General features: G+C 53.3%; 2 protein-coding genes across 6 annotated transcripts in view; one reads left to right on the top strand and one right to left on the bottom strand.

Moving 5' to 3' along the window:
* The window catches only part of MRPS18A (mitochondrial ribosomal protein S18A), a 15,502-nt gene extending 5,538 nt beyond the window's left edge, over positions 1 to 9,964 (top strand). Inside the window, exons 2-6 of one of the 2 annotated variants that reach the window (XM_059077619.2) lie at positions 1,381 to 1,412; positions 3,848 to 3,955; positions 6,326 to 6,449; positions 6,680 to 6,749; positions 9,540 to 9,964. In XM_059077619.2, the coding sequence (XP_058933602.1) occupies positions 1,381 to 1,412; positions 3,848 to 3,955; positions 6,326 to 6,449; positions 6,680 to 6,749; positions 9,540 to 9,684 (479 nt within the window). In that variant the 3' untranslated portion in view covers positions 9,685 to 9,964. The remainder of the gene's footprint in view (positions 1 to 1,380; positions 1,413 to 3,847; positions 3,956 to 6,325; positions 6,450 to 6,679; positions 6,750 to 9,539) is intronic. The other variant, XM_067006291.1, reaches the window with a different exon arrangement.
* RSPH9 (radial spoke head component 9) lies at positions 3,846 to 24,202 on the bottom strand. 4 transcript variants are annotated; one of them, XM_067006289.1, is made up of 5 exons: positions 23,753 to 24,052; positions 20,551 to 20,716; positions 17,909 to 18,038; positions 17,284 to 17,430; positions 3,846 to 5,881 (listed from the first exon to the last, which is right to left on the bottom strand). In XM_067006289.1, the coding sequence occupies exons 1-5, from the start codon at positions 23,977 to 23,979 to the stop codon at positions 5,754 to 5,756; spliced, it is 798 nt and encodes a 265-aa protein (XP_066862390.1). In that variant the 5' UTR covers positions 23,980 to 24,052; the 3' UTR covers positions 3,846 to 5,753. The 4 variants fall into 4 exon arrangements, with proteins under 4 accessions (XP_066862390.1, XP_058933606.1, XP_058933608.1 ...); XM_059077623.2 differs by lacking the exon at positions 3,846 to 5,881 and adding an exon at positions 10,371 to 10,607 and having other exon boundaries at positions 23,753 to 24,202; XM_059077625.2 differs by lacking the exon at positions 3,846 to 5,881 and adding an exon at positions 10,371 to 10,607 and having other exon boundaries at positions 20,590 to 20,716; positions 23,753 to 24,171.

Genomic DNA, 24,202 nt, shown 5'->3' with positions numbered 1-24,202 from the left:
TTCAGAAAATCACCTCCTGCCATCCCTGAGGGAAAACCAGTAGTACCATTTAGGTGTGTAGCTGTAGGGGTCTGTGAGCTTCCTGTAATCCACGTCTAATTGTGTGTACACTTACTGGAGGCAAGGTCCTAGATTCACAAAGTTAACCTTAGGCTCTTTCTAACCTGTACTACTTCTTTCCTTGGCTAGGGCTGAGTAGAACTGATTGTGGTAGCCAAGCTACTGTTAAAATACGGTTTTACTATTTGGGGAGACAGTTTGCAGCCTAGTATGTGCACTCATGTTTTCTGTTACAGTAGTTAGCAGTCAGAAGGGCATCATGAGAAGTATTTTGCTCCATAGCTGTTATGGAGCATCTGCAGTATGCCAGTTCCTATGCTAAAAGCCATGGCTTCTTTCTCTAAAGAAACTGGGAAACCAAGGGAGAATCTCCAAGAACTTTCTATTTGATTATATTTACGGAATGTGGGTTATTAACTTGGTTCTTCCTTTGGATATTGTTGAAGTTGTCTTTCTGCATCCTGGTTAAGTAAGAGGAAATATGTACAGCCTGGCTTGCGTGCCTGTGTGCGTGTGCGTGTGACTTAATTGTCTTGCCCTCGGGTTCTCTTCTGACTGCCTCAGCGAAGAGCTAAGGGAGGCCCTCTCAGTGTGGAACTGCAGCACTCTCTGCAGTTCTGCCTGGACCCCATATCTGCAGGCCCCTCGTTCCCACCTCTCCCATCACCCCTCTCCAGTGTGGATAACAAAATGCACCCCTGCATGGAGAGGAGAGGATTTGACCCACACAGCTGCCCTTGTACAGCTTTAACACAAGGCTCTCAGGATGTTTTAGGAGTGAACTGGTCTCATTAGTTATCCACCGTGGGACCCCTGGAGCAGTGTTAGTTCAGTGCTGTATCTTAGATTGCAAACTCGTCAAGGTCAGGAACCATATTTGTCTGGTTCTTCTCATGAAAGAACATATGCGATGGGTATTTTTGAAGGTCTTTTAGCGGCTTCTGCCCAATTCCCACCCCCCACCTTCAACCCTCAACTCTTAGGCCATTGTTGCTAGCCACAGTAGGGCAAGGTTTTGCCAAGTACCTTGGATGGAACCAAGATGAATCTCAGCTTAGAAAGGCAGAAATAGTGTGGAGACCCTTAATCCCAGACAGATGATATGACATGGGCATCTGGGCTTGCCCCTGCCCAGCCTCCAGGGCACAGAGCCTTGGCACTGGGAGGTGAACCCGGCACACTTCCTTTTCCAGGTCAGGGCTGTGGGAGAGTGCAAAGAGAGGGCTCCGTTTTTCTGCATGTGTAGAGTTTGAGCTGTTATTTGAAACTCCCTGTTCCTTATTAAATGGCTGACCTAGTTTTTCCCCTTTATCTCTGTAGTGGTGGAGATCCAAGCAGGGAAGACAACTATAGTAAGTATCGTCGAGTTGGCCACTTCTAACCTCTTTAATGCTTGGAGCTGCCTGGCTGCTCCTCTGAGGGAGGGTGGGAGGCCCCAGCTGGACTCCTGGCTTCAGGATCTGCTCCCTCTGTGACCGTAAATCCCACAGTCTACTATTTTCAACCTGTGTGTGAGAGTGTGGTTAATCAGGAACAGTTGCTGTGCCTGGACTAAGGCATCTGTTACTTGATTAAAGTGGCCCTTTGTATGACAAGAGCTCATAGGTATTTGCTGATATGTTCTTTGGCGGGTGATAAGTCAGTTTTCCAACGGGGAAAACTAAGGTAATGACAAGACTATAGAGAGTAGACCCCGGGTGAGGAGGCTGGATCTTTCCTTTCTGCCTAGAATGACTAAGCTACTACTCCTTCAGTGATGTAGTTAGAAGGTGACACTCTCTGGGCCCTGGGCTCATAGCTGGCACCCTGTCTTCTCTGTTGGTGAGAAAGCTAGCACAGTTCTTCACCCACCTACTCCCCCGCTCCCTCACTGGGCCCATCTCACCTCCCTTCCTCTGGGAGTCATGGGGCCTAGATTATCCTATAATCCCTAAAAGACAACGTTGTTTTCACATGGCCTTCCACGCCTCCAAGAAATCCTCAACCACTCCGCCGAGTTCCCAGAAGCCTCTGTAGCTTCCATGTCCACCAGGGATTTAACCCTCTGGCAGCCAGCCAAGCTCAGTCCTCCCAAGGCCTTCTTATCCCCAGGACAAGCCTTAGGTTTCCCTCTTTGGGTCTTCCCCAGAACACTCCCTCAGCCTTTTCACTGCTTAGCCTCAAAACAGTTCTTTCTAGGGGGATCCCATTCCCTTAGGGCACCTTTTTTGGTTCCCTTATCTAAAGCCAAAACAAGTATTCACCCTTTAAACTCCATGCTGGTGGAGAGAAGCACATCTGGCTTTTGAGTGTGAAGAGTGTTTTTCCTGTGGGGCGTGAATTTGCTGTTTGTGGAATGAACACAAAAGTATGTGGCCCCATGAGAGCCCTTGGGGGAGGTAGCCCAGCCATGCCTGGAGAGGCATTGCCATGGCTGACTTTGGGTGTCACTCTCCAGGGTCTCACTTTCTTCATCAGTAAAAGAAGATCATGATTCCACCCTCACTAGGTTGTGGGGTTAAATGAGATGATACATGTGGCCATTAGCACAGAGCCAGGCCTATAGTGGGGAGTCAATAAGTGTTAGCTCTCCCCCACCAGGCCCACCTTGACCCCCTCCCAAGTCCTTCCATATACCTGCACATCTTCCCTAGCGCACCTCTCCCTTTCTGGGGTAGCTGTGGTGGCCTTGGCAGAAAGGTGGTAACAGCACCCTGCATGGCCAAGCCCTGCTTCTGGCCCCCTTTGCCTTCTGCCAGTTCTTCCCTGGGAGACAGTGTTGCTTCCCTCCCAGAGTCTCTCAGACGTGTCCCAACCTCACACAATCTGTGTCCTCAATCAACAAGGCTTTCTAAACTCCCCTTCTTGCAACTGGAGCTGATGCCCAGATCATTGGTTTATTGAGCTTAGTAATTCCAAGGCTGTGTCACAGGATACAGCAGCCATGGAGGAGGTCACTTCACACGTGGCCTCAGCACGGTTTGAAAGGTGGCATCCACAGTGATAAGAGGAGGAGGGCAGGGGAATGTATCCTTCCCTCTGTGTTTTTAGAGAGAGCGGGGAGGAGGAAAGCGCACACAGTTGTCTGCTTGTATAGGCCTAGACCAGCTTTCTCAGCCTGGCACTGCTGGCGTTTTAGACTGGCGGGTTCTGTGTTGTGAGTGAGGGCTGTCCTGTGCATGTAGGGTGGTTATCACCTTCCCTGCTAGAGGCCAGTAGCTCTCCATCCCCCCGTGGGGATGATCAGAAATGTCTCAGACATTGTCCAGTGTCCCCTGGACCCTGTTTTTAGGCAACCCTGCCTGGTTGAGAACCATTGGCGTAAACTTACCTCTGTCAGATAAAACTGGAAACTGCAGATTCCTCTGAGAAGGACATACAGGATGGGAGGGAGACTTCCTTTGGACTCCACATCCCTGCACAGTTTGAAACTTTTTACCATGCGCATTTATTACTTTTTCCCAAAGGAGAGAGAGGGAAGCATAATGTTCTGGAGTTTTTGTCTTTTTGAGGAAGGAAAGGTAGCATTCAGCTGATACAGCAAACCCCTCCCTCTTGCCACCAGCATTAAGTTCAGTTTCTACTACCCTTGCAGACCATCAAACCCATCTCTGTGGCCACCCCAAGGTCCATTGTCCAGCAGCTGTGGAATCGGTACCACAATTCAGGTGGAGAGACCCGTTAGCTACTCGCTTGAGGCCCCCAGAGATGAAGTCTCACCAGCACTCCTACCACTCGGGGGGTTGTTTGAGGATGAGAGGCTCTGCACAGCCCTCTCCCTCACAGGCTCTCTTTCTCTGCCTCCTAGATTGAAGGCCGAATCACAGGGACTCCCAAAGAAAGTCCAAATCCCCCCAACCCCTCCGGCCAGTGCCCCATCTGCCGCTGGAACCTGAAACACAAGTATAACTACGAGGTGAGTCTGGGCACAGACACACACGCCTGCGCGTCTTGGAGCTCGTGTTCCCCGTGGGCTTAAGCGGCATCTCATGGAACCACCAGGACAGAAGCATTCTGTCCAGTTTTTTAAATGCTCAGGCTCCACCTCCAGATGATTCTGTTGGCCTGGGGTGGAGCCCAGCCATCATTATTTTTTAAAGCTCCCCAGGTTATTCTAATGTACAGTGAGGGTGGAGAGTCACTGACTTAGTTCATGGTCTGGTTGCAGTCGATTCAGACCACCAGGCCCCTGGAGCCCAGTCTCGTAGGGCTGTGTTCCCACGGGGGTGGAATCAGAATCTGAGTTTGGCTTTCCTCCTTTTATAATGAGGGCATCTCTGGAGAGTCCTTACTGTGATCTGGGGATACATCATTCTCTTTCCATATTGGAGCTACAAAGACCCCTGTTTGCTGTAGGTCTTCTAGAGTTGTTGTTTCACAGAGAGATGACAAGAGTGAACAACAATAGGTGAGTTGCACGGGGTGCTGCTCTGTGTGTAAGCACCTACGGGGCATAATTCACTTAGTTTTCACAATATCCCTGTGAAGTAGGCACTATTTTCATCCTTGTTTTACAGATGAGGAAATTTGAGGCATGAACTTGTTAATGAACTGGCCTCAGATCACCCAGCTAGTGAGTATCAGAGCTGGGATGCTGCAGAACCCAGGCAGAGTCTACGAGCCCAGCTACTGCTCTGTACCGTGTCTAGAGATGGGGCGGGCCTGGGGGAAAGGACGCAGCCCTGGAGAAGTCCATGCTTGTCCTTCTTGTCCTTCAGCGTTCTATTGGTGACATTAAGCAACGCTGTGTTTAGGTTTCAGGTGATTCGGACTCTGGGCCACTTTGACCTGCAGCTTGTCCCTGTGCCCCTCTGTGGAATGGGATGACTGAGGGCAGAGATCCCGGTCAGGTGGTCAGAGCCAGGAGAGGCCACATGTCCACGGGATCTGAACAGAATGACCCAACTAATCTCCTGGGCTGGGAGCCTTGGCCTCAGGCCACCCCGGGGTGGGGGTGGGGGTTTTCTTTTGACCTGTCCCGGCCCTTCCTCTGAAGGCCACCTGGAGTAACAGGGAACTTGCAGGCCATGGGGCAGTGCTCTCAGCTTCTTGTGACATGGAAGTTAGTGGGGTCCGGGCCATACTTAGAATCCCAGCTGTGGATAGAGAGGTGAACCCCACATCTGCCTGATCACCATGGGGCACTCTTCCTACGAGCCATTTCCAGGAAATGGACTTGGCTCTGTTTATCAAGCAGAAGAAATCCAGTCCCCTCCAAGGTAAAGGCTGAAGAAGTGGTTTTCCTTTTACCCCTTTCCGCTCAGGGCACCGCCACTTTGAGCTGCACAAAGCTGTCAGCCTTCTTGGCAGCCTGCAGTGGGGGCACTGGGGCTGTGAGACCAGTGTATTATCCCTGGATAATCCAATCCAAGTTCTTTTCATCAGATTCTGGAGCTTACAGGGGTGGCAGTTGGGGGCCTGGGTCCCCCGGAGCTGTCCAGTGATTAAACCAAACCTGCCGTTATACAGTGAGGCACCTGCCAGGGCAGCGAATCAGTTTGAGGACCAGGACCATGGAGACAGTCATGCCAGGCCCCTCCGGGTCGGGTGGACGACTTTTCTTTAACCCTGTCAGCTATCCTGTGAGAATTGGGAGGGGACGTGGTCTCTCTTGATTCTGATTCTTAATTCTTGACTCTCTCCTTGACTCATCCAAAGCACTCTGATGGTTCAAAGGAAGCCCAAGAATCCATTTACATCTGGTCACAGGGGGCTTAGAAGATGTGGGATTTAACCTCACAGCCTGGCCCCATCCTCAGCTTGTCGCTGCCTGGGGCTTCAGAGGGCATGGCACAAGGTCGAGGGGCTCTCTGTGGGTCTTCTGGGCTGTGGCACGTAGACTCTGGGGGCGGAAATGGTACAGGTTTTCCCTGTTGTGCAGAAGTACATGACATACCCCTACGTCACCCAAGGAGGAGAACACACCTTTCATCACCAGGAAAGATACCATGGGTGCATGAAAGCTTGTTAACCTTCTTGAAGAGTTCCTGTTCTCTAACCTAGTCTATTGGAAGACTATCTCACGGAGGAGCTGAGGACTCTTGGGGTTGGTAATGGGGTCAGGAAATCTTGCTAAGTTGGGATTGAACCTTTGTTAGGGTGGAGATAGCAGGCCCACGTGCAGAGCTCTGTGGGGAGGGAGTGGCCTCAGGTCTGTTCCCGGGGAGCCTCAGCCTCTTGCAGTGCCAGGGTATAGCAGCCTCCCCTGGAGGCCACTCGGCCCTGGCTCCCCAGCAGCAAGTGCCCGTTCAGAGGACCCTCATCTCCTGTTTTCCGTTTCCACTAGGATGTTCTGCTGCTCAGTCAGTTCATCCGGCCACACGGGGGCATGCTGCCTCGAACGGTCACAGGCCTGTGCCAGGAAGAGCACCGCAAGATTGAGGAGTGTGTGAAGATGGCCCACCGATCAGGTACAAAGCACCTTGGGCTAAAAGGGGCAGAAGAAGGCTGTGGGCACCATTTCCACCCTCCAGCTGCCCCGTGTTCCAGCCCCTATGCAAGGGCAATGGGTATCCAGAGGCTTCATTATACTCACCCACTAGTGCCAACCTCCCACCCCCTTGGGCTTTCCCTCCAGCCCCCAAGAGCTGCACAGGGAGCTGCAGAGACCATCCCCTTAAATCCTTTTCGCTCCACTCAGGTCTGCTCCCAAATCACAGGCCTAAGCTTCCCGAAGGATGTGTTCCAAAGACCAAACCCCGACTCAACAGGTAAGCAAACCTGGGCTGGGGAGGCTGTCTCCTGGAGCTCATCCCACAGTTCAGGAAAGCTGGAGTGTTCCATCCCTTCCAGCCTAAGCACCCACCCCATCAGTCCGACCACTGTGCATGCCTCTGTTACCCTCCCCTGCCAGCCTCAGCCTCTTTCCTTGTCCCTCCCCAGTAAGGCACTTAGCACAGGGGTAAGAAGGGTAAGAAGGTCGTTAGTTGGGCATTAGAAAGTGCTAATCTTCTGTTTATGACATCATACTGGGTTGCTATGGGAATGTCAGAGCACTTCTGCAAACTTTCAGTAATAGCACTGGGGTTATTAAAGGGCAAAATGAGGCCTTAGAAATAGAAATGGGAAGGCTCTCCAGGGCGGGGCCACTGTACATAGCTGTGCAAATCGTACACTGCAAAACTTTAAGGCAGCATTCAGGTAGACTAGATTGTGAATGGTGCTCCCTAGAGTTGTGCAGTTAACAACCTGCACAGCTGCACATGGCATCCCACGAGGTCCTGAGGTTTTATAGAGGAGGAGAGGAAGTCCCCTAGGTCCTAGAATCAGTCAGTCTGCCTTTCAGCCTAAGCAGGGTGGCCCCCCTCTGGTGTAGAAATAGATTCCTGTCTAACACTTAAAACAGCTATCTCTGACATTACCACACTCACATACTCCTAAAACTATAATACCCCCTTGTTGAGAGTAGATCCAGGTCTGTAAAATCGATGTCGGTATTTCTTCTTGTTCTCCCGTATCGTATCAATAGCCCCCCTCACTTCAGCCTGTCCCGCTGCCACTAGAATTGCACTCTATGATTAAAGCAAAGCAAGATACCCACCCCCAGCAAATCTCCTAGGCTGATCCCCAACAGAACCCAGGCATGGAGGATGAGAGGCCAGGCAGATACTAGCCATGGATTGCTGGGCTGGGGGTGCAGGGCCAGAGCTGGGTCTTCACTGACGCCTCGCCAACACCCTGGCCCCTTGCCCGTCTCCACCTGCACCTCCCACACTGCTAGCTGGGCCATCTGCCAGCAGCCCCGGAGGAATGGGACATATTAACCTCTTCCTGTCTTTCCCACATGTGCTGTGGACCTTTTGGGGGTTGAGCCCACCCCTACCCTGACTCATTAAGAGACAGCAGCAGGCCTAAGGACATAATCCATCCTGCCCCCAGGCCTTTGAAGCAAAGCCAGGCTCCCTCCCATATATCCGGTGTCCTTTAACGTGACACAGGATTGATGATGCGTGGGGGCTCTTGGGTTGCAAAGGCCACCCTGGGGAGGAGAGGGAGTCCTGGCTACATGGGAGGCTGATTCCTTACAAGGGACTTTATGATTCCATCCAGAGGTCCTTGAGCTGCCATGCGCCGGCCCAGGCTGTGCCGGGCCCCAGGGAGCCATGCATCCTCCTTCCCCGCTCCTTCAGGAGAGGTAGGAGGAAGGAGCCTTGGTTCTTCTTAGTGCTGGAGTGTTCCCAGAGAGCCGACCAGAGGCCCTCAGCCCCCTCCCCTGCCAGCTGGCTGCTCCTTGTGGCACAAGCATCAGGCCCAGGGTCAGCTGAATCCCAGCTTCCCTGGGGTCTCTCCAGGGTGGGAGGGGTAGGGGGCCTTTAAGGCAGCAACTATGGAGAGCCTGATGAGCCTCGGGATCTGGGGTCTTCAAACCCAAGGAGCACCCCTTTGGGGGAGGCTGCTCCCACACCCCACCTCTTCACCCACCCTTCTGAAGCCTGGGAAATGCCAGCACAGGGGCCTGCCAGGTCCCAGCACCACCAAAGGCATCCCTGGGGCCAGCCCACTGCACAGAGGCCTCCCTGCTGGGGCACTGACAGCCACAGTAGACATGGGGAAGCCCTCTCCTGCTGGCCCACCTCGCACGTGGCATGAAGGCCAATACCACCCACAGCTTTTACTTCCTCTCAAAGCTCAGAGCAGAAGACAGAGGTCCAGGGGAGCTCAGTTGAAATGTGTAAATCAGCAGTCATTTTTTCACTCTTCGCTAAAAATTTTCAGCCATGGTTATTAATTTTTTTAATTAAAACCTCTCATTTGAGGGTCTCTAGAGGTGGCTGGGTTGAGCCCTAACCTAGCATGGAAGCAGGGGAGGATCCTGGCCTTTGCCATGGCTGAGCTTTCAGGACGAAGGGTGGGCCTCTCTGGATAGGATCCAAGTTTCGTTCTGGACGGAGTAAACCCCAGTCCCAGCCGGCATGAGCCACTTTTCCGGGAACTATCAGGGCCCTGCTGCCATCCCCAAAGGAGGCAAAAGGACTATGGGTGGCAGCCATCTTTCCCCACCCCACCTCCTACTTACAAGCACCTTCCTGGCCCCCATATCATGGGTTGGGTGAGGGGCAGGTACCCTCCACCAGTTATGGCTGCCTAGGCTTGTTCCCTGAAGGCTGGGGTGGCAGAGTGAGCCAGGTCGGGGAGAGGGAAGGATTCCTCCAGGCCCTTACATCAGCCTCTCCTCTCCCTGTGACTGGGCCACAGAGGGATCATCTGCTCTCTGAGCAGCCTCTTCCTCCACCTCCTCCCCCAGCAAATATACACAAACACTGACGACTCATAAAGATCAAGGAAGCGTGTGGTCTTGTGCTGCCTGACCCTGGCCACACACACCTGCGGCAGCAGGAGCCCAGCCCATCTGTTGACAGCATACTCAGCAGTTGCTCCCAGGAAAAGCCCTTCTCCTCAAGAAAGGAAAACTGGTGAAAGGGTTCGGTTGGCCAAGCGCGGCTGGGGCCTGAGGAGGCCATGCCCACGGTCCACAGCCGCCTCTCGTCCTCGCTCCACAGGTACCTCACCCGCTGGTCTCCCCGCTCCGTCAAGCCCATCTACAACAAAGGCCACCGCTGGAACAAGGTGCGCATGGCTGTGGGGTCCCCCCTCCTGAAGGACAACGTCTCCTACACGAGCAGGCCTTTGGTGCTGTATCACTGACTGAGAGCAGGGCCTCCCAAGAGCCGGCCCTGAGCTCATCCTGCACTCCTGCCCCATCCCACCAGGGTGGCCTGGCTCCTCCAACGTGGATGGCACGAGGGCTAGCAGGTCCAACGCCAGTGCCCTGGGCCTGCTCTGCCACAGAGCTGGGCACTGGGTGCATGCAGGTGGGGCAGTCAAGTCCCCAGGCAGCTGCTGTGGTCTCGTGACTGGCCTGGGCTCATCACTGGTGCACAGGAGCTTTGCCCACAGGAATGTTATAAACCAGGCTTGTACTCACCCACTGGGTGTGCGCCCACTGCTTGGGAAATGTGGGGGGCTCAGCCCATTTCTGGCCAGTTACTGAGCATTGAGTCACTGATCTCTCGTGATGGGCCACGTGAATGCAACGGGAGTTCACGGGCCAAACAGGTTCCCTTCCTCTCTATTGACGGCCGTTAGCTTTTCGGCCAGGGGGGCTGCAAGGAGGAGGTAAGTTAGGCTGCCCGGCCCATGTGCAGCTCTCATCTGAGTCCAAGAAGCTGCCCTCCTCAGAGGGCTCCTGGCTGTCACCTTCTCCCTTCGCCATTTCCTCCCACCATTCTGTCTCGTTAGCACATTCCAACCCTCTGCCACTTGCTCTATTTAGCTGGGCCTGTCCTCAGCCTGGACACCAGATGGAGGTGGAGATGAGGGGAGGCAGCAGCTCAGAACAAACAGACCAAATTCACTGGACTTTATGAAAATACTGTTTAGACTCTCCAGACTCCCCAGGCGGCCCTCCTACAGCATGAACGGCAGGTCGATGTTCTTCTCGCCAGTGCCCACGTAGATGTAGCCATAGTTCTTGGTGCGAGGAGCGTGGTAGAAGGTGAGACCTGGCCAGAGCAAGCTGCGCAGCACCACCAGGGTGTTGCCTCTCTCCATCTGGATGCTCCAGGACCCTGAGGAAGAGCAGGAGGCAAGGCCTGGGCACTGTGGAGGCAGAGCCCTGACAGGTATGCAGAGGCCCCAGGCTCTGGGCAGCCAGGCCCGAGCATTAAGGTTCCAGTGGGAAAAGGGAAGACAGTTTAATTATCCCGGCACTTTACTCCTCCTGATTGCCTTTGGGCCGTTTGACTGCTCATTAAAACCACTTCCAGAGGGAGGGCAAAGGAAATGAAAAGAGGTAAAACTCAAAGCAGTCCGTTTTGTTCCTGTCAGCAAGTCTAGTGAAAGGTTGCATGGGGGAGGAAGCTGAATCCACAGCGCACAGGCAGAGGGGAGCTGGGGCTGGGCTAGGGGAGGCTCCAGGCTCCCTCTCAACCCTGCGCTAGGGGTACTCACTGGTGGCCTTCAGTCCTGGTGCGCTTCACTGCTGTTTGCCATTTGCTCTCTCTTCCCCAGGCCAGAAGGCTCTGCTCTGAGATGGATGAGACCTGAGCAGGCTCACAGAGAAGTGGGGCCGTTTCAGACCTCCCAGCTCAGTAGCCCTTTCTGGCAGCCGGTAGACTGGGAGACATCCTTGGCGGGAGGGTACTTGAGCTGCAGCTAATAAGCCTTTGTCTGCCCTGGGTTCTGCCCTGGTTTTTGCTCCCCAGACGGGAGCAGCCCAGCCTGGGGCTGAGCTGTGCAGCCGTGAGGACTTGGCGGGAAGGGCCTGATCCAGCTCCAGAACCGAGGGAGGGAGCCGCTGTGTGGGAGGAAGGAGCCTGGGAAAATCGCCTCTGGATGCAGATCTGGAACTTCTATTCCCCTGCGCGCTGAGGCCTCTACGAGGCCTCTCCCGGCCCAGCCGCAGCTCTGCTCCAGGCCCTGCCAGAAAGGCAAATGCTTTGAAGGTTTTGGTGCTGGACCAGCCAGTGGTGTGCTGAGAACTGCGCCTAGGCCTTCATCAGCTGCCAGGTCAGCCTGGTTGCCTAGCTTCCACTGCCCCTCTGTCCCCAGGCCTCCTCCAGCCACAGCCCACCATGGTCACTCCACACCCAGCAGCCTCGGAGCTCAGGTCCCACCCTCCAGGGGCCACCCTGAATCCAAGAGACCTGACCACCAGGCACCCCTGGCTCTGATGGCAGCTTAGCCCTACTCAGGGTGCCAGCACCTGCCCAGGTCAAAGCCAGAGCTTTTGGGGGCTGTGTAGGTCAGCTGGCCCTGGGCTGCTTAAGGAGAGGCCACCTGGAGGCCACCTCAGCACTGTGCAGTGTCCTGCACCAAGTGCCACCACCCATGCATGACATGATGAAGCAGAAGGCACAGTGTGGGCTTGACCCCACTCCCCCAGGTCCACTCAGTGCCAGCCAGACAGCATTAAGAAGAAAGAAGGGTGTTCCTGGGTTCCCAGAGCTCTGGGTGGGGCACTGCCTAGGTTGGGAATGGGGGCAGTATCTTTCCTGGTCAGAGAAGTGGAGAGTATTTCCGCTAGCTCGCAGCTTTCCTTTGCATATCTCCACCCCATAGACCTGCCCGCAGAGTTCTAGAAGCCTTAAAGGCCTGTTGCTTTCCCAGTCACTCATTCCAGAGAACAGATGGCCTAGCAATAACCAGAGAGGGGGTGTGACAGAACAAAGTGTTCCCAGTGCACTGCATTCAGCGTCTGGCCAGAAGCACAGGCCCCCCAGAAGATAGCCCCTGTTAGCCCCCGTTGCCAGTTCCCAGAGCATCGTCTGGGGTGTCCCTCCCCACCCTTGGAGCCCACGGCCACACAGCCCCCTTGAACTGAAAAAGGTCAGGCTCTGCCCACCTGGCGAGGGTAACTTGCAGTCAGATGCTGCCCTGGAGAAAGAATTGGAATCCTGGAGTCCCCCGGCCCAGACCACTATCAGCAGTTCCCTGTTGCTGGCGCCTTGGCACACCCTGGGCAAGAGCTGGATCCTGGCACCAGCCTGTCCACCTGGGGTTTGGCCACCAGGGGGCCCAGGCTCATCAGCAGGGGCTCTCCCCACCCCACCCAAGAGCAAGGAGAAACTGATGGGGATGCTAGAGAAATACAGTGCTGCCTCCAGGGTGGGGGCCGGTGCTGAGCAGGCCCAGGGTGCTGGCCAAGTACAGGAGCGGCATGTGAAGTGGCCGGCCAGCCAATGACACTACCTCCTCCCTCCCTTGCATTCCTGTCACACTCCTTTCCTTGTCCCTGGCGCAGCTTGTCGCCCAGGAAACACACTCTCAACGTGCCAGGAGTCACGTAGCGTCTACCTGGGAAGCCAGGCGCTTGCTGTCACCTTCACCCACTTTTCTAACTGCAACTGCTGGGAAGGCTGGGCCCAGCCAGCCACCACCTGTGGGACTCTGGGGAAAGCAGCCTCCTGCAGCCCTGGTGTTTCCGTTCACAGCCCCTGGTCTCTCCCAAGTCTCCCCAGACCTCCCCTCCAGTCCCCTGGCAACCACTCTTCTCCACAAGCGCTCTTCTTTGAGGGTGTGGTGGGAGGGATATAAGCTGGTAAATCAGGAATGGGTCCTCCTGCATCAGCAGGAAGTTCCAGGGCCTCACCCGCCTTGCCAATGTGGAAACCACAGGCTGGGGTAGGCTCATCATAGTTATATTCTCCTGCCCACCAGGAAGGAAGGCAGCAAAGCTCTGAGATTAAGTTAGAGGAGTAGAGTGGACCAGGCTGGGGTTCAGGGCTGTCCAGGGGCAGCAGATGGCTTAAACTGGTCCTCAGACCAGCACCACACAACTTGCCACACACACAGAAATGGCCATGGGCCCCTTCTCAGAGCAGCCACTCCCGCCACACCAGGGCCACAGTGCATGGGAAGGGGGTGGAGAACCAGGCGGAAGAGTTCCCAGTCTTATTGATGAGCAAGGCCAGGCCCCCCGGCCCAGAAGACCGAGCACCTGTCACCCAGGCTTCCACAGGGCTGGAAGGGAGGTGCCACCTGCACACCCCCCAAGAGAAGGATGATCCCAGACACCGTGTTCCCCAGCCCTCTTTCGATGCTGTCCCCCTGTTCCCCGACTGCTTTCCAGGGAAGCAGGCCCCTTGCTGCCCTCTGCTGCCTGAACTGGGCATTGTGCTGGAGCCTCAGCGGCCCTGTGCTGAGCAGTTCCTGAGATCTGTCAGCTCCGGCCCAGAGTGGAGCAAGGAGTGGCGCTCTGCCCTCTACCCAGCTCGCTCTGCTTCCCAGGACACCCATGACTTCACTTGTGAGGCGCCTTCTATTTTACTTTAATGTTTCATTTGATCTTCCCAAACCTCTGTGAGGCAAAGATGGTGTCTTGTTCCCAGCAGTGCCTCTGGCGCCTGGTACATAGTAGCTGCTCAGTGGCTATTATTTGCTGATAGAGTGGAAGATTAAGGAGCATTGAATGGCAAGAGTACTGCGTAGAAATCCGGCGTCCTGACCTGGTGCTTCATGTCTCACCTGGCGAGAGCCCAAGCTCAGAGAATTCTTAGCTGTTGCCCTGTATCCACCAGGAGGATGGTTCCGCTCCCAAAGCCCTAATCCCACAAAACTCCACAGACCCCAAGGCACAGTTCAGGAGGGCATTAGATTGGCCCCAGGCAGGGCCAGTCTAAGCCATACCTGCTCACAGATGACATGAAGTTCCCCTGAACAATTGCCTCAGGCCCAGAAAGGAAACTGATCCTACCTGGGCGGAAAACGGCTCCCAGATTCCACCCCTCCAGCCAGTGCTGGTGTCCCAGGGAACTCTTCCTCGGGATTTTGGCCTCACTTAGCTGCCCAGCCATTCTGGCTGCTGTCTGCCTAATGGGGCAGCCTCCTAGCTGCTCCTTTTGCTCTTTCACTGGCAGATAAGGAAGGGAGTCTGGGAGCAAAGTCAGAGTGTCTGCTCTCCCCCGACCATCCACACTTTTACCCCCACACCATGGCCCCCATCAAGACATCATGAGAAAAAGCTGGGCCCGACTTCCTGGAGGCTTTCTGGTGTTGGCTCTGGGAGGAAGGGAGCTGGAGGCCCAGAAGCTGTGGAGTTTCCCAAGGTCAGGCCAGGAGCATCCCTCCCCTCAGGCCCACACACACAGGAGATGTCAGGAGCCCTCAGCCCCTAAGGCTCCAGGACTACAGACAAAGCAACGTGGCGGGGGGTGGGGGGGTGGGGGGGGTGGACTGGGATGTTGAATCATTGGTTGACAGACGCTTCAGCCCTAAGGCCCACCATTAGGGCAAGAAGTCTAGGATCAAGGGAGAGGAGGCGCTCTTTTGTTAGCCCCCCCAGTCACCCAGCGCTATGGAGGGAGCGCCTCATCCACTGGCCCTGGAGCATCCTGCTGCAGGTGAGAAGGCTGAGAAGTCAGCACCAGACAGAGCTTTCCAGCCACACACTGAATCAGGGAGGAGGGGCTGCTGCCCCCAGATTACGGGCTCTAAGAGGACTTTTCTCCATCCACCATTCAGCCCATGGCGCCAGGTCCCACCACCACAGTGTTCCTGGCTCCCTTTATCAACCAGGGATGTGCAGCCCCCTCCGGCCTTGCCAGGCGGGGAGCAAAGAATTGGAGGAGGTAATGGGAATCTGGGAAGTATGTCTGGTGGTTGAGAAATGCCCATCCCCAGTAAACCTTCTTCATCTCCCCCAGAGGTCCAGGACCCCCCTTTCTTTTTTTTTTTTAAACATCTTTCTCAGGACCCCCCTTTCTATGCTCAAGGAGGGTTCACTCTGGAGCCCCCATGTGGTGGAGGCCAGAGTAGCCGCTCTTTGCTGGCAGTCCTTACCCACCTGGCACCCACGGCCCAGCCCCTGGTGCGCTGCAGTAGCCCTGAAACAGGCTCCAGATCCCTGGCTTGCCCGTTTCCATCCATCCATGCACCACTGCCTTGCTAATCACAGACCTGCTCACGAGCCACCAGCAGTTCTTACTGCCTTGGTCTACGCCTCCTACCCCTTGGCCTTCTAGGCTCTCCTAGGCCTGCCCGACCCACCTCTAAGGCCTTTTTGCTACCGACAACAAGATCAGTAATAATTATTAATTTTTATGTTTTGTATATGTGTTAACTCCTTTAATTCTCATAACAACCCAATGAGGTAGGAAGTATTATTCCTCTTTTACAAATTGAGGCACAAGGACATTGAGGGACTTGCCTGAGGTCACCCAGCTAGTATGCGGCAGATTCAGGATTCCAACGCAGGCTTTCTGGTCCCAGAGCCCTGTCCTTTAACGACTACTGCCGTCCCACCCCTACCCTGAGTTCCAGCCCAACTGGGTTGCTCATTGCTCCTCAGAAGTGTTTCCCCTTAGTGGTGGGGGTGACTATTGTCCTGCCGTTCCCAATGTCCACTTAAAATGAAACACCATCTACTTGACACCACAGTTAAGGCCAGAGCCTTGGAGTCTAATGCTCTAACACTTAACTATGTCCTTGGGTTTAACTCTCTGAGCCTCTGTTTCTTCATCTATAAAATGGGGATAATAATAGTATCTACCTCATAGGTCAGCTGTGAAGATTAAAATGAGATAAGGCATGGGAAGGACAGTACAATGTCTGGCACACAATAAGCAGTGTCATTGCTTTTATGAGTAGTTACTAGTATCATTATCTTTGCCATCATCAACAACAGATCCCTCCAGTTCTCAGAACACCAAGCGTGGGGAGGGAAAGAAGCAGGGGTGCTGAGTCAGTGTCTTGGGTCTGGCCCCCGAATGCCCAGAGCCTGGCACCTGTCCTGGGATGCAGCATCCAAGCAAGAACATCTTCCAAGGACATGCCCTTCTCTACTGGTGGACCCCAGGAAGGAAATGGGGTCTCTGTGACCACCAACTCCTGGCTGTATGTCTGGGCCAGGTGGGACCTGAAGCACAATAAGGCCTCCGGAGACTTCCCTGGTGGCACGGTGGTTAGGAATCCACCTACCAAGGCAGGGGACGAGGGTTCGAGCCCTGGTCCGGGAAGATCCCACATGCCGTGGAGCAACTAAACTCATGCACCACAACTACTGAGCCTGCGCTCTAGAGCCCATGAGCCACAACTACTGAGCCCATGTGCCACAACTACTGAAGCCCTCGCACCTAGAGCCTGTGCTCCGCAGCAAGAGAAGCCACCGCAATGAGAAACCCACGCACCGCAACGGAGAGTAGCCCCCACTCGCTGCAACTAGAGAAAGACCACACGCAGCAATGAAGACCCAACACAGCCAAATAAATATTTTTTTTAAAAAGGCCTCTGAAGTTGTATGTTTTATGATTAAAAAGTACAAGCACATAACAGGAGGCAAATGTATAGAACTCATTTTCTTAGCAGGTGGCCTCAGCAGGTCGGTCAGCACCCACTCACTGAGCACCAGCTGTGTGCCAAGCACTGGATCTAACCCTGAAACTAACCGTTGCGATGTATGTATGGCTAGTATTTTCAGGGGTGTTTTCAGAGATGTTTTGGGTGGGGGGAGATTCCCAATTTGCCTCCATTCAAGACTGGTATGAAAATCAAAAGAAACACTGAGAGACTTCCTGTCTGTGGAAGCCCGTGGAAGACAATCCTGTCGTCTGCAAACACTTACCAGCTGTTTACTAGGAGCTGAGCCCTGTATTGGGCCCCGGGGAAGCCCCACCCTCAAGGCCCCACAGTGAACCCCCAGTTCCCACCCAGGCCTTAGGTCCCACTCTTAGAGGAGAATGGCAGGTGGCATGGCCCACTGCTCTGACCTGGGGCAAATCCAATGTCCTCCAAGTAACAGGCTGTTACCTTTGGGGATGTCATGCTCCAAGGAGTCCATGAAGTCCAGGGAGGGGTCCAGGTCAGCCTTCTCAAGCAAGGTCTTGTTCTTCAGCTCAACAGGCTCCCTGAAGTGGAAGTAGGAACTGAGCTTCTTGGCTTCAGACAAGGACAGTCCTACAAAAGGGGCAGCAGGTAGGAAGTGAAGGTCATCCCCAAACCCCACAGCCCCCTTCCTCTATGATTGGGGACCACGTGGAGGGGCTTGCAGAGGACTCAGTCAGCTACTGACAGGGGACTGAAGGGCGAAAAGGGAGCAGTGTTCTCTCAGCCTGAACTTGGCTCACATCCTGCAATGAGGACAGACCATGGAGGAGGAGGGTAGGAAAAGGCAGGGAGCCCAGCACCACACAAAGCCCCAGAGCCAGGTGGCCAGATGCTCCCCAACCCTTAGGCATAAACGAGTCAGGATCCAGTGACTGGGTACCCATGCCAAGCACAGATACCAGGTCATTGGGCACATCCTCCCAAGTGATGTGGCCACAGCTATTCTTTCTCTGAGAAAGTGGGCAGTCTCCCCTGGACTCCCAGGCAGGTGTCCAACTATGCTCAGGAAGAGATGCCTTCTGGCCCTAAGAGATGCCTGAGAATTCACCTTCAAAGGTCCGGTTGACACGGATGGGTCCAAAAGGGGTCTTAAAGAGGGCACCTCGGGGGATGACAGCCACAGCCTTGTCGATCTGGTCAATGATGGACACCAAGCGGGTCTCTTCCTTGATCTGGACCTGAGGAGACAGAAGACAAGCCATCCTGCCAGTCACCCCTGGTGCAAGGGCCTCAGTATGACCATCTGATCTGGGTCACCACAGTGTAGACGCCAGGTCCATGGAAAATCACGATGGTGAGTCCTCGCCTTCCCGCCCTCCCTTCCTTTCTTAAATTGGTGATGAGTGCAATATTTAAAACTTTAAAAAAAAAAAAAAAAGCAGTCTCTCTCACTTCATCCCTGGCCCCCAAATTGCCCTTACTGGGGGCAGACGCCGTTAATGGTTTTTTATGTACCTTTCCAGAAACAAACCATTCTATCATCATATTTTAATGTTGCTTATTTTGCCTTTTTAAAATATAAAAGCTATCATGCTCACTGTAGACTATCTGGGTAATAGAGAAATATTTTATAATATACCTAAGAAAGTGAAAACCACTCATAATCCCACCTTCTAAAGGTAATCGCTGATAACATATTGGTATACTTCCTTCTTTTTTTCTTTTTTTTTTAGCGCAGGCTCAGCAGCCATGGCTCACGGGCCCAGCCGCTCCGCGGCACGTGGGATCTTCCCAGACCGGGGCACGAACCCGTGTCCCCTGCATCGGCAGGCGGACTCTCAACCACTGCGCCACCAGGGAAGCCCCCTTCTTTTTTTTTCTATGCCTATATTCAAAGGAAAATTAGAGCTACAGTTTATACAGTTTCATATCCTGCCCTTTGACTTAACATTATTTCTCAAGCATCACCCCATACTATTTTTACACAGATGAAATTTGATTATAATCAATATCAAGGGCAACCCTGAACACAAGGACTTCATAGAGATGTTTGAGAAAAAGCGGCACTTGACAGGGAAAACATGTCACTGGGATCCCCCAAAGTCACTCAACCACCTGTTTCCCATGGGCTGCTGACTAGAATTGATTACAAAGGAGATCGAAACTAATACTTAATAAGTGTCTGGGCCAGGGGCTTTAAATATGTCACCTCATTTAATCTGCACAAGCCTGCAAAGTAAACATAATGATCCCAATTCTACAGAAAATGAAACTGAGGGGAGGTTAAGTTTGTCAGGTGGGCACGGGGTTGCAGCTGAAGCATCATAGACCTAGACCCAGAGTTTTGGCATCACCTGTGCAGAGGCTGGGTTTTGAATCCCAGGTTTCTCTAGTTTCAGAACTTGGGCTGGTTATTTTTTTACTGCACAATCCCATTTCTAGGAGTTGATCCTTCAAATCGAGTGCACGCATGGGAAATGACGCATGCACAAGCTTATTCACTGCATCACGTGTCAGAGCGAAAACTTGGAAACCGACATTTCCATGAATGAGACGCCGGTTAAATATGGTACGTTCACACAATGGTCAAAAGAATAGGGAAGTTCTTCAAAGCACTGATGTAGAAAAAATCTCCAAAATATGTTAGGAGAAAAAAGCAAGGTGCAGAACTGTGTGCATAACATGCTGCCATTTGTTTTCTTTTGTTTTTTAAGCTAAAAAGAGAATATGTCGGGGTGAGGTATTGGCTGAGGTTTGTACTTGCATAAAATGTCTCTGGAAGGAGAGATTCTCAAACTTTAATGCATATTTAAATCCCCTTGGAAGGACTTCCCTGGCAGCACAGTGGTTAAGAATCTGCCTGCCAATGCAGGGGACACAGGTTCGAGCCCTGGTCCAGGAAGATTCCCCATGCCAAGGAGCAACTAAGCCCGTGAGCCACAACTACTGAGCCTGCACGCCTAGTGCCCGTGCTTTGCAACAAGAGAAGCCCCCATTTGCTGCAACTAGAGAAAGCCCGCACGCATTAACGAAGACCCAACGCGGCCAAAAATAAATAAACTTATTTTTAAAATAATAAAAATTAAAAACAAATCCCCTTGGGACATGTTAAAATTCAGATCCTGATGCCAGCCCAAGAGTCTGCATTTCTAACTCCCAGGGCATGGTGATGCTTCTGATACAGACTGCACTTTGAGTGGCAAGACTTGGACACACACACGCACATGCAACACGGTTGGTTATATTAATGACCCCCAGAAAGACGACCTGAGTGACTGGTGGATAGGGTAGGAGGGAAACTTTACTATATTCCTTTTTGTGAATTGTGAACCAAGTGAATGTATTATCTAGTAAAATACAAATTTATACAAAAATATAAGCACCTGTGCACACCCCCTTGCCCCAGAGCAAAGCACACACCCCTTCTTCCCAGCCCCAGCCCCGTAGCACGGCTCCCCTGAGAGCTGCCCAGCCACTCTGCCACCCTGTCATCACTCTGGAGTGGTGTTACCCTGGGCAAGTCACTTAACCTCTCTCTGTTTCAGTTTCCTCCTCTCTACCACCTGGAAAGTAAGGTACCAACTTCCCAGAGCTATGAGGATGAAGCAACACATCCAGCACCCCAGGCCCAGCTGGCCCCAGTGGCAGTGATGATAAACGTTGTTTCTGCCGCAGTGTGCATTGGGCTAGGGTTTGGATGGCCCAGGTCCCTTTCATTCGGGCCCTCCTCCTCCTCTTGTCTTCACTCACCACTACTTCTTCTTCAAAGACCTTTTCGCCCTCATTCACCTTCTGCAGCTCGGTGTGTTCATACTCATGTGAGGGGTCTCCCATGAAGTGGCCCTTCACCATAGACGTCTGCATCTCCATCTCCTCCGTGGCAGGGGGCAGGAGGCTCCACTCCATGCAGTTCAGGCTGCCAACAACATCCTCATCACCCCGGTTCTAACTCCCCTCTCACTCCAGCTTCCTGCCCCCGCCCCTTCTCAAGAGAGGTGAGGCCCAAGAAGAGCTGTTGGGAGTCACATCTTTCCCCTAAGAAGCACTAAGTGCCTGTGGTGCACCCCACCACACATGTGATGAAATTCAGCTTTATCTTTTAAAAGCTTCAGTATGCCAAAATTCCAAGAGCTTCTTCCTAGACAGATATCTGGACTGTGAGGTCCCAGATGAGTTTCTGGAAGCTGAACTTTCCTCAGTTGCAGGTGCCTCTGCTCCTGTGGGCCCCAAATTCATGCTCAGCCTGCCTGCTGAGCTGACAGCATGGCCATCTCCCCCCACTTCTCAGGAAAGCCCAGCCCAGGCTCAAGAAGCTCTCCTCCTCTGAGGTCTTCCCTTCTTTCTCACATCCTGCCAGGATGGGATATCCTCCCACTCCTCCTTCATCCACGTGGGGCCTGCATCCCCAGCCTGCTCTCTGCTCACGTTCCCTCCCTTCACTCTCCACTGGCTCCTTCACAACATGAAAACGCCCCAGCTTTATAAAACGACAGCCCTCAAATCCATGCCCCTGTAGAAAATGCCCCTTTCCTGTCCTGCCCTCTTCCTCCCCAACTCTGAACCATAATCGAGAACAATTTGCTCTGTGGCAGCCCTTCCTCTCCCTCACTTTCACTCTTTGACCACTGCACCATGATTCTGCCCCTGGCACCCCAAGAAACTGCTCCGAAGAAGGTCATCCATGGGACCTAAAAGCCAACAAACACATCTCCGTTTCTATTTCCTTTGACATCTCCCTTCTCCCTCCTCCAGTGCCTTAAGTACTTCCAAGGATCTATTCTCACTGCTCTTTTCTCTCCACAGTCTCACCTACCTGACCCCTAGAACCCCAGCTACTCCCTAGTTGACATCCAGAATCCAGCCACCTCTTACCACCTCCACTGCTTCCACCCTTGTCCAAGCCACCATCTACTCTTGCCCAGATATTGCAGTAGCTTCCTAACCGGTCTCCCCAAGTCCACACCTGCTCCCCTTTCAGTCTAGTCCCCACCCAGCTGTTAAAACCTAAGCCAGATCATGTCTCTGTGCAGAACCTTCCAGTGACTTCCCATTGAGTCAAGTCCTTACAGTGTCCCACAGGGCCCTACACAATTGTCTCGGCCCCTCTCTGACCTCATGTCCTGCAGTGGTCCCCCTCATTCACTCCTCTCTAGCCACACTAGCCTCTTCAGGGTTCCACACTACACTAAGCACACACCTGCCTCAGGGCCTTTGCACTTGCCTGGAATGCTTTTCCCTGAGATAAACACACAGCTTACTCTCTCAGTTGCTTCAGGTCTCTTCTCAAATGTTACTATTTATAATAGTACCCCATCCTGTATTCTCTGTCTCCTTTAGCACCAATGCTAAGTGTATGCAGTATATGTGTATGTTTATTTATTGTCTGTCTCCCCTCCCCCACATACACACTAAAATGTAAACTCCATGAAGACAAGGACTTTGTCTCTTTTCACAGTGAATTTCCCCATGCCTAGATCAATGCCTGGCACAAACTAGGTACCAAAGAAATAAAAACTGATTGGAATAGAGTGAGTCTCAAATCTCTATCTTCAGTCCAAATTTTTCTTCTGGACTCCAGATCTGTACTTTAATATGCCTCCTTACCACCCTGCCCCATAGGCACCTCACACCAAATTCACTAGGCCTTCCCTAGTACCTCCTGAATTCTCTCCCAGTGGGGGGCACCAGCACTTACCCATCTGCCTAAGCTGCAAAGAAGGGTTAACCTTGACCTCTTCTTCACCTTTCCCCATTTAGTCACAAGTCCCGCCACTTCTACCACTTAAATCTTTCCAATCCCTCCCCTCTATTCTCTCAGCTACCTCCTCCTTTCAGTCCCCCTTCATCTGGACACTGCAACAGACTTCCAAATGCTCACCCACTTCCAGACCATTCTACCCAGCCAGGTCTGAGCAGGCTCTTCTTGATTAAAGGCCCTCAGTGGCTCCCCATAGCCTGTGGACAAAGTTCAAACCCCTTGGCCTCTCCATCCAGTTCAACATAACATCCTAGGCTGCCACTGCCATGTTTGTCTGCCCACTATTCTCCCAAAACACCCAAAGCCATCTCAAGCCAGTAAGCTTGCATTGTTCCCTCTAACTGGCATGCCTGTCCCCCACACTTTCCTGGAGAACTCCAGATCATCTCTCAGATCTCAGTAATCTTATCTAATTACTCTCTACGAGAATGTCCCACCCTGGCACCTCTTTGTGTACACCTCTGTCCCAGTTTTAAGCCACTCTGCTGTAATTGCTGGGTTACCCATTGGTCTCCCTTCCTAGGATGTGAATAACTTGGAGATAGGGGTGAGTCTTAGCCATCTTTTTAACCCCAAGTCTAGCACAGGATACATCCAATCAATGTTGGATAGATGCATAGATAGATAAATGAAGTCTCCAACTTCCTGCAGCCTCAACGGAATGCTTGTAAGATGGTGAGCTCCCCATCGTCGGGGGTAGTCAAAAAGAGGCTGGATGGTCCTGTATGGCACGGTCCAGGCAAATTTCTTCAGTTCTAAATCCCTTCTCTCCCATTCCACATTCGTTCACTACTTACTAGAGCGCCTCCTGTGAGCCAACACCTCCACCGAAGATGCTTCAGTACCCACTTCCAAACAGCTCCCCACCACCCCTCAAGGCTTCTGACCCTTCTCCAAACTGAACTCTTTGAAAAAGCAGGTCCACCACCTGACGTCTACTCTGGGTCTTCATTCTCCAGAAACTTTCATCTTGCCCTGCCTCCGTTCTTGCCACACTTCCATTATAAACCCACCAGTCTCTAAGTTTCTCTGGCGCCCCTCCCCATGTGTCCTCCCAGGGAGGACCTCGCCCACTCGCTTCCTGGACCTCACCCCTTTCGATCCTACCTCGCACCCACCCCTTCCCAGCCCTCGCTAGCCCCCGGCTCCTCAGTATCTCCCTGTGGCCTCAGCCAGCCCGGGCGCCGCCTCCACCTGTACAGGGTCTTGCGCGGTGCGAGCTGGTCCTCGCTCAGGCCCTGCGCGATGTAGTAATCGGCGACGAGGCCGAGGATGCGGCCCCAGAAAAGGACCCGATCGAAGCGGTAGTCGCGTTTAACCAGCATAAGGGAAGTGAGCAGTGAGGCCCGACGGTCCGGGCTGAGGCCCTGCCCACTACCGGACGCCAGCTCCAGAGACAATAGGAGGCTCTCTTCGTCCATTGCTCCAGCGGCTCTGCTCAACGCCTAACAGGTTGCTAGGAGACGCCGGTGTCCACTGAGACCCAAAGCTCCGCCCTTCCATCCGACCGGAAGCGGGATTTCACGCACGCGACCTTCTGCAGCCCAACCTTCTGGGGCCTCCTGCCAGCCCTTCTTCCCATGGAGCCCTTCCGAAAAGCCTGGGGGTACACTAGCTCCCTCCCGCTTCCTTTCCCGAGTAGGT

Source organism: Kogia breviceps, chromosome 10 (genome assembly GCF_026419965.1).
Source record: "Kogia breviceps isolate mKogBre1 chromosome 10, mKogBre1 haplotype 1, whole genome shotgun sequence".
Taxonomy (NCBI): Eukaryota; Metazoa; Chordata; class Mammalia; order Artiodactyla; family Physeteridae; genus Kogia; species Kogia breviceps.
The sequence above is the reverse complement of the archived record's forward strand: the minus strand, read 5'-3'. Positions and strand labels throughout refer to the sequence as shown.